This window comes from Empidonax traillii, unplaced genomic scaffold (assembly GCF_003031625.1).
Source record: "Empidonax traillii isolate 1590-97213 ecotype Southwest subspecies unplaced genomic scaffold, ASM303162v1 scaffold1124:size387931, whole genome shotgun sequence".
Taxonomy (NCBI): Eukaryota; Metazoa; Chordata; class Aves; order Passeriformes; family Tyrannidae; genus Empidonax; species Empidonax traillii.
The window spans coordinates 103,078-110,323 of record NW_020956317.1 but is presented as its reverse complement, the minus strand read 5'-3'; the positions used below and the strand labels follow the sequence as shown (position 1 = coordinate 110,323).

General features: G+C 47.7%; 1 protein-coding gene across 1 annotated transcript in view; it reads left to right on the top strand.

The window, feature by feature from the left end:
• DOCK5 (dedicator of cytokinesis 5) overlaps window positions 1–7,246 on the top strand; it is a 56,510-nt gene that overhangs the window by 28,600 nt on the left and 20,664 nt on the right. The window contains exons 15-25 of the mRNA XM_027905125.1: window positions 593–696; window positions 1,029–1,221; window positions 1,938–2,035; window positions 2,132–2,221; window positions 2,559–2,659; window positions 3,477–3,611; window positions 4,309–4,420; window positions 4,837–4,907; window positions 5,566–5,672; window positions 6,277–6,413; window positions 6,839–6,934. Of these exons, the coding sequence (XP_027760926.1) occupies window positions 593–696; window positions 1,029–1,221; window positions 1,938–2,035; window positions 2,132–2,221; window positions 2,559–2,659; window positions 3,477–3,611; window positions 4,309–4,420; window positions 4,837–4,907; window positions 5,566–5,672; window positions 6,277–6,413; window positions 6,839–6,934 (1,244 nt within the window). The remainder of the gene's footprint in view (window positions 1–592; window positions 697–1,028; window positions 1,222–1,937; window positions 2,036–2,131; window positions 2,222–2,558; window positions 2,660–3,476; window positions 3,612–4,308; window positions 4,421–4,836; window positions 4,908–5,565; window positions 5,673–6,276; window positions 6,414–6,838; window positions 6,935–7,246) is intronic.

The following is a 7,246-nucleotide window of genomic DNA, read 5'->3' as shown; positions in this document are numbered from 1 at the left end:
ACAGTTATTGTTGCTCTGGCTTCTCAGTGTATGGTCTTGGTTTTAATTTATGTAAAGGCTTTGACAAAATTCAGTGCAAGGCTTGATCTTCCTATAGGGGGATTTCTAATTAGGTAAATGAGAGGCTAATGAGAAAGTGAGAGCCAGAAGGTTCATCAAACAATTTCAGAGCCCTGAAACAAGATCATAATGTGAGAGATAAGCCCTTGAAGGGCTCTCCAGAAAATCCTCTGAAGGCATCTGGGAGAGGCAGTGACTTCCACATCCATTCCTGCCGAGCAGATGTGCAAAACCCCCACCAAAAAAATATCTCCACAACTGTGTGTCATGGAATCATTCAGGTTGGAAAAGACCTCCGAGATCATGGAGTCCAGCCATTAATCTGCCCAGCCATCAGCACAATTAGCCCCTAAAATGGTGTGGTGAGAGATGCTTCAAAGAGGATGTTTGTCTGTGTAGTTGCAGGTACCTGTGAAGTGCCCTGAGAGTCTAATAAATAAAGCAGCTGCTGCTTTAGTTAGAGGGCTGCACTGTGGATTGTATGCACATAAATGAGGCAGCTCCCAACAAAGATTCCTCTGTGTGTTTGCAGCCAGGGACAGGTCTGAGAGAGCTTTTGGCATGGGCTTTGTGAAGCTGATGAATGCAGATGGAACAACGCTGCAGGATGGCAAACACAATCTGATTGTTTACAAGGTAACCTGGGCATCTGCAGCCTTGCCTCTTGTTTAACTGAGCAAAACACTCTCTTGGCTGATTTTTCCCAGCTGCAAAGCGTGTGGGTGATGAGGGGAGACCCTCCTAAACTCTGTGGTTTGGATCTCTGAAAATATCTTAGTCCTTTGGCTGCATGGGCAACTCACTCCCTAAAGTGAGAGGCCCAAACAATTCCAGAGGTTAAAAAGTGCTTCAAATCCATTCTGTCCATCCCTGTGTTGAAGTCTGGCTGCAGATGAGAAGTGCCAGAGCTCAGATGAGCGTGCTTCAGTGTGACATGACCCTTCTCTCTGCTGCCTTCAACCGACCAGGGTGACAACAAGAAAATGGAAGATGCCAAAAGCTACTTGAGTCTTCCCTGCACCAAAACGGAGATGGAGGAGAGGGAGGCTCCCCCAGGGAAGAACCTGCACCATCTGGCCAACTTTACCCCCACGAAAGACAGCACAAAGGACAGCTTCCAGATTGCCACCGTGATCTGCTCCACCAAGCTGACCCAAAATGGTGTGTTTGGGCGTTGCAGGATGGGTGGGCGCAGTCCTTGAGCTCTGATTTTGCTGGTTTGGGTGTCAGTGGCAGCCCTGTCCCAGTGTTGGTCGCATCACACTGCCAGTACAAGCTACAGAGGAGTCTGTGCAGCCACATCCCAGGAATGTTGTTGTCCCAACTCCCCTTGTTAAATCCTTGAGGAGAAATGGCACCTCCCAGTGACAGTGTGTATGTTTTCCCTGAATTATGGATGTTTAAGGTTAATTATCTTCCCTCCTCTGCTGTTAAAGGGAGTAGCAGTTAGAACTGAGCTCTCCAGGATGCTGTTGAACATTAAATCTGCTTTTCATGCTGCCAAGGGTGGGGGGGGGCCAGAATGAAGGGGTGTGCAGGTGGGAACGAGTGCCGCGTGTGATGGGAGACCTCCAGCAGCTCTGGAAGGCTCTTGGGCTAAGATAGGCACTCCAATAAAATTCCTGGCTTGAGACACCTCCCCTGGGTGAATGAGAAACCTGCAGAATTGCCTCCAAATGCCTCGTGCACCCAGGTTTCCATTTATAGCAGAACTCCCCTTCCTTGCCAGGACAAAAGCACCACCTCAGGGTGTAACGTTCTGTTCATCAGGGGTGACTTTTCCTTCTTCCCTGCTTCTAAAAATAACCCTCCAGACTCGAAGTCAGCCGGGCTGTTGCAATTTGCTAATTGCTGCCGTTGTGTTGTGCCCTTGCCAGTTGACCTGCTGGGTTTGCTGAACTGGCGCTCCAACTCGCAGAACATCGCCCACAACCTCAGGAAGCTCATGGAGGTGGAAGGAGGGGAAATTGTGAAGGTACTTGGGGGGTTTTTTGAGCCTCCTTGTTATTTTACTGCTATTCACTATTATTTTTTTTACTGGTATATTTTTTTTCCCCCCTCCCTCCTCTAGTTTTTGCCAGACACCCTGGATGCACTTTTCAACATCATGATGGAGATGTCAGAGAATGAAACCTATGACTTCCTTGTGTTTGATGCCCTGGTGAGTGAGTCTTTTGGGGATTTAGAGTATTTATGTCCAGCCACATTTTCAGCCTGGTGCTGGTGATGCCTTTAGATGAGCAACTGGTATTTTCCTTTCCTTTCCATTTAAACATTTCTTCAAGGCATTTTCAGAGCTAGGACTGAAACACACACAGTGAAAATAGTAATAAAGAAATAAATACACCCAGTGTTTTGTGACTATTAGAACATCAGTAACACTCTCTGTGGCGTTAATGCTGTTAGGAAAACAACCAAAACCTGTAAATGCACTGAGTACTGCTGGAGTTGGAGGTTGTGCAGCTCTGTACATGTGTTTCCTTTTGAACTCTTGGCAGGTATTTATTATTTCTTTGATTGGAGACATCAAGTTCCAGCATTTCAACGCTGTACTCGAGACTTACATTTACAAGCACTTCAGTGCCACCCTGGCATATGTGTGAGTATTGGCACCCCAGGCTGATAACATGGGATGTGATCAGTCTTTAATTCTGGTAGTGGTGGCATTTGTTAGATAGTTTTTGGTGATGGTGATGTGATAAAAGCAGCAGAGACCAGAGATTCCCATCCCATTCTTCTCTGCTTTCACAGGACAGAAAGAAAACCTGTAGTTACTCTTTATACCCTGTAAAAATGTCTGTATTCCACAGCATCCTTTGTGTGTTCCACATGCCAGAACTGGGAAAAAGGGGGGGAATTGGATGCTGAAAGGGTGGCAAACTGAGCAGCAAGAGCTTGGCTGCCACTCTCACACTACTTTGGGTGCTGGGAGGTGATTAATGAAGGGGATTTTGCCTGAATTTTCACAGCCCTGGCGCTCAGGGAGGATCCTGATCTTCTGATGTGGCAGAGACATGATTAAAAAATACACATAATGTGTTTATACCACTTGTCTGCAGTTCAGAATTCCTTCAGGAGAGCTTTGTGCCTCACACTTGAGGCTGATAACCCAGGGAGAAGGTGCCAGTCACCTCTGGGAGGAATGGGTTTTCCAGCTCATTTTTAGGGAAGAAAAAAAGCAGACGAAGAAGGTGGGATTTGCAGCCAGATTTGTAGACTGTGAGAACTCATGAAGTGGTTGTGAAAAGCTGGCATCCCATGAAGGCAAAGATTTCAGGAGGAAATGGGGTGTGAGCAGGAACCTCGGTTATCTGTTCACTGGTCTGTAGTTCCCCTCTGGAATAAGGAAGCTGGACTTGGACAGGAACTGCCCCGTGTCTGTTTTAGCTCTCCTTTTGTGTGCTTGATTTCCAAAGGAAGCTCACCAAAGTGCTGAACTGCTACGTGGGGAATGCTGAGGACTCCAGCAAGACAGAACTGCTCTTTGCTGCCCTGAAAGCCCTGAAGTACCTGTTCAGGTTCATCGTCCAGTCCCGGGTGCTGTACCTGAGGTGAGACCCCAACCACTGCCATCCTGGGGGCTCCTCTTGCAGCTCTTCCACTCAGCCCATGTTCTTCACCTTATCTTTATCCCTTATTCGTTAAGGGGACCTTCCTGCCCTTTGCCTTACAGCTGGAAGAAATAAAATCAAACAAAAAATTGGAATATCCCATATGAAGAGGAGAATCCTCTCACTCACCCCCCGAGAGTGCAGGGAGCTGAAAAGGAGCCCAGTAGTTATTTTAAAAAGGAAAACATGGAATGATTTCCTCATTTTAAGGAACTTTAGGTTAAACAGAGACACACACACCCACACACACCCCCCAAACACTCAGGTGGGGTGAGGGTGGCACCTCCTCCATTTGGGGGGTGGTGAATGGCAGTGGTTTTACTGGAACATCTTGTCAGAGATTTGCAGTGAATCCTGTAGGGTGGAGTTCTCCACCCGTGTTCATTCTGGCTTTTTCTCTGTTGAATGCCTTCATTGTTGGAACCCAAGCAGAATTTGCTGCAGTGGCAGCTCAAACAGTGGAGTTTTTCCACGATAAGGGATTCCAGCAGGAAATCACTGCAAGAAGCTCCAACGCTGATTGTCCCCTCACGTGCCTGTGGAAGGAGATTGCGCTGAGATGTTGTTGCAGATGATAAAATCCCATTGCAGCTGCTCTGGCACTGTTATCCTGGGTTTATGTGCCTGTTCTTTGTAGTGTTTATGGGAAGAGTGAAGATGGGAATGAATTCAACGATGCCATTCGCCAACTGTTCCTGTCCTTCAACGTCCTCATGGACCGGCCCCTGGAGGAGGCTGTGAAGATCAAGGTGAGCAAGATCTGCAGGCAGAAGTAGTAAAAGTAATATCTTCTATTAGATTAACTCCCTGCAGCTGGGAGGGAGCTGGGCCAGAGAAGGGAACAGGCTTTGAGGAATGTAAAACCCCTTCAAGGTGAGTCACCCCTCTGAATGTCTGTGTGTGGCAGGAAGGGGATAATTAAAACCAAAAGTTTTATCAAGTAAAAAAGAGCAGCACCCCTTCAGCATCTCCTGAAGATAAGAGCACCTGAGAAAAGCACTTGTCTCTGCACTGCACGTGTGGGGTTGTTGGGGGCTCTTTGAAAGCAGAAATTTGACCCTAAACCATTTCCCTGCAGTTGCCCCCACATCTGCTCTTGACAAAAACTAGATGTGCCACGAGTGTTTCATGTCCTTGGGCTTTTTTTTTTCTTTTTTTCTTGCAGGGGGCAGCTCTGAAGTATTTGCCAAGCATCATAAATGATGTCAAACTGGTGTTTGACCCCGTTGAGCTCAGGTAAATGGATTAATTTTGTTTGTCCTCTAAACCCAGCTCAGTTGGGTGGGAAGAATTTTGGACACTTCGCTTTAAAAACAGCAGCCTGGGCTAGTGGAAGGTGTCCCTGCCCATGGGATGATCTTTAAGGTCCCTTCCAACCCAAACCATCCTGGGATGCTGTGTGTTCATTCACAGCCTTGCCCAGAACTGCCCATCCCTGTCTTCTCGTGCTGACACAAATAATTTGCTCGGGAGCAGCAGACAGACAGCAAATGTGCCTGGAATTTAATTGAATGGAATCTCGGACTGAAATGAGTCATCACTCTCGATGAAAGGGGCATCTGGAAGGATGTGCTTTTGCTGTTGTTGTACATGTCTCAACTTTCAGCAGTTTGGGCTGCTGGGCCTTTGCAAAAATCAGCTTTTATTTTGTTTTATTTTTTTATTTATTTTATTTATTTTTATTTTATTTTCCCTGGAAGTGTCCAAGGCCAGCTTGGAGCAACCTGATCTAGTGGAAGTTGTCCCTTCCCATGGCAGGGGGTGGAATGGGATGATCTTTCAGGTCCCTTCCAACCCAAAGCATCCCAGGATTCTGTGATCAGGGTGGGTGTGGGATGGGGTGGCATTGGGTGGAAGTGCTGACCATCTGTCCCCTCTGTGGTTTGCACTCCAGCGTCCTCTTCAGCAAGTTCATCCAGAGCATTCCTGACAATCAGCTGGTGCGCCAGAAGCTGAACTGCCTGACCAAGATCGTGGAGAGTGATCTGTTCAGGCAGGCAGGTGAGTGGCACAGGGAAATCCATGGATTCTCCATGGGGCCACACAGCCTTAAAAACAGGAGTGCCTTGTGAGTTGCCATGGCAGTCACCGGTGCTAATCCACCATTAAACCCATCTTTGGAAACATCCCTTGCTGTGGAAGGACTGCAGGGGTTTTTTTGGCTGTTTGGTCTTTATGCAGTTCCCAACACTGTTGAGTTTGCTGTTTGATGCAATGCATGCAATTTAGAAATGAGAGGAATGTTTAGATGGGATATTAGGGAGAAATTCTTCCCTGTGGGCACAGGTTGCCCAGAGAAGCTGTGGCTGCCCCATCCCTGGAAGTGTCCAAGGCCAGGTTGGAGCAACCTGGGCTAGGGGAAGGTGTCCCTGCCCGTGGCAGAGAGTGGAACTGGATGATCATTAAGGTCCATTCCACGATTCTAATTACAGGTTATTTATGACCCTCTCACCTGCTGGTTGTAACTCAAGTGGCTTTAAACATGTTTTGGTGTCCAAGCTGAAGCTGGGAGCGGAAAACTCCTGTTTGGTTCCCGTGTACCCTGAATGCTGAGGGTCTTCCTGAGGGCAAAATAACGTGGTGCTGTCTCTGTCTCCTTTTTCAGAATGCAGAGATGCCCTCCTGCCCCTGCTGATCGACCAGCTGAGTGGGCAGCTGGATGACAATTCCCACAGGCCTGACCACGAGGCCAGTTCCCAGCTGCTGAGCAGCGTTCTGGAAGTGCTGGACAGGAAAGATGTGGTGAGCATGAACTCCCCAAGGGTGCCAGTTCTTCTTTAAAGTGGTTATGGTAAAAAAAAAAAGAAAAATCATCTCAACTGATGCTTTAAAGCATTAGGAAGTTGTGATGTTTACAGAAATCGTGTTGCACTGCTGGGCAGTTCTTTGTAGATCCACAAGTTTTTTTTTTAGCTGTGTCCCAAAAGGAGGCAGGAAAGGTTGAATTAGTCATTATCACACAGTACTAAAAGCCATTGCTTCCCTTTCTGGGGACCAAGATGTTATCCCAGCTATTCTGGTGGCTTGCTGAGTAATTTGGAGCAAGCCATGGATGCGTTTGGTTTCTGTGGAATGGGCACGAGGATCACGGCTCTGCCCACGTGGACGTGGATTCTGAGTTGCTGGGAAAAGACTGGTCTCTGATTTTGCTTGTTGCACATCCCCAGGGCCCCACAGCTCTCCACATCCAGCTGATCATGGAGCGCCTGCTGAGGAGGATCAACCGCACGGTGATCGGGATGAGCCGACAGTCCCCTCACATCGTGAGAGCCTTTGGCTTTTCCCACATTCCCCCATTTTTTTAGAGTGGAATTTGTCCCCCTGGGAGGTTTCAGCATGTAGCAAGTGGTTTATGAGATCACCTTGCCCTTCCCTGCAGGGTTTCTGTGCCGCTCAGACGTGGCTTTGGGTGGTTTTGTGAGGCCAGGGTGGAAAAAATGCTCTTTTATCACCTTGGCTGAATAGGATTGACACATCCCTAAGGGGCATTGCTGGCACATCTTGGAAGGTGTAAGCACTTGGAGTGTCTTAATTTTCCTTGTCTCTCATGCCTAGAAAGATGGGGAAAAAATCAA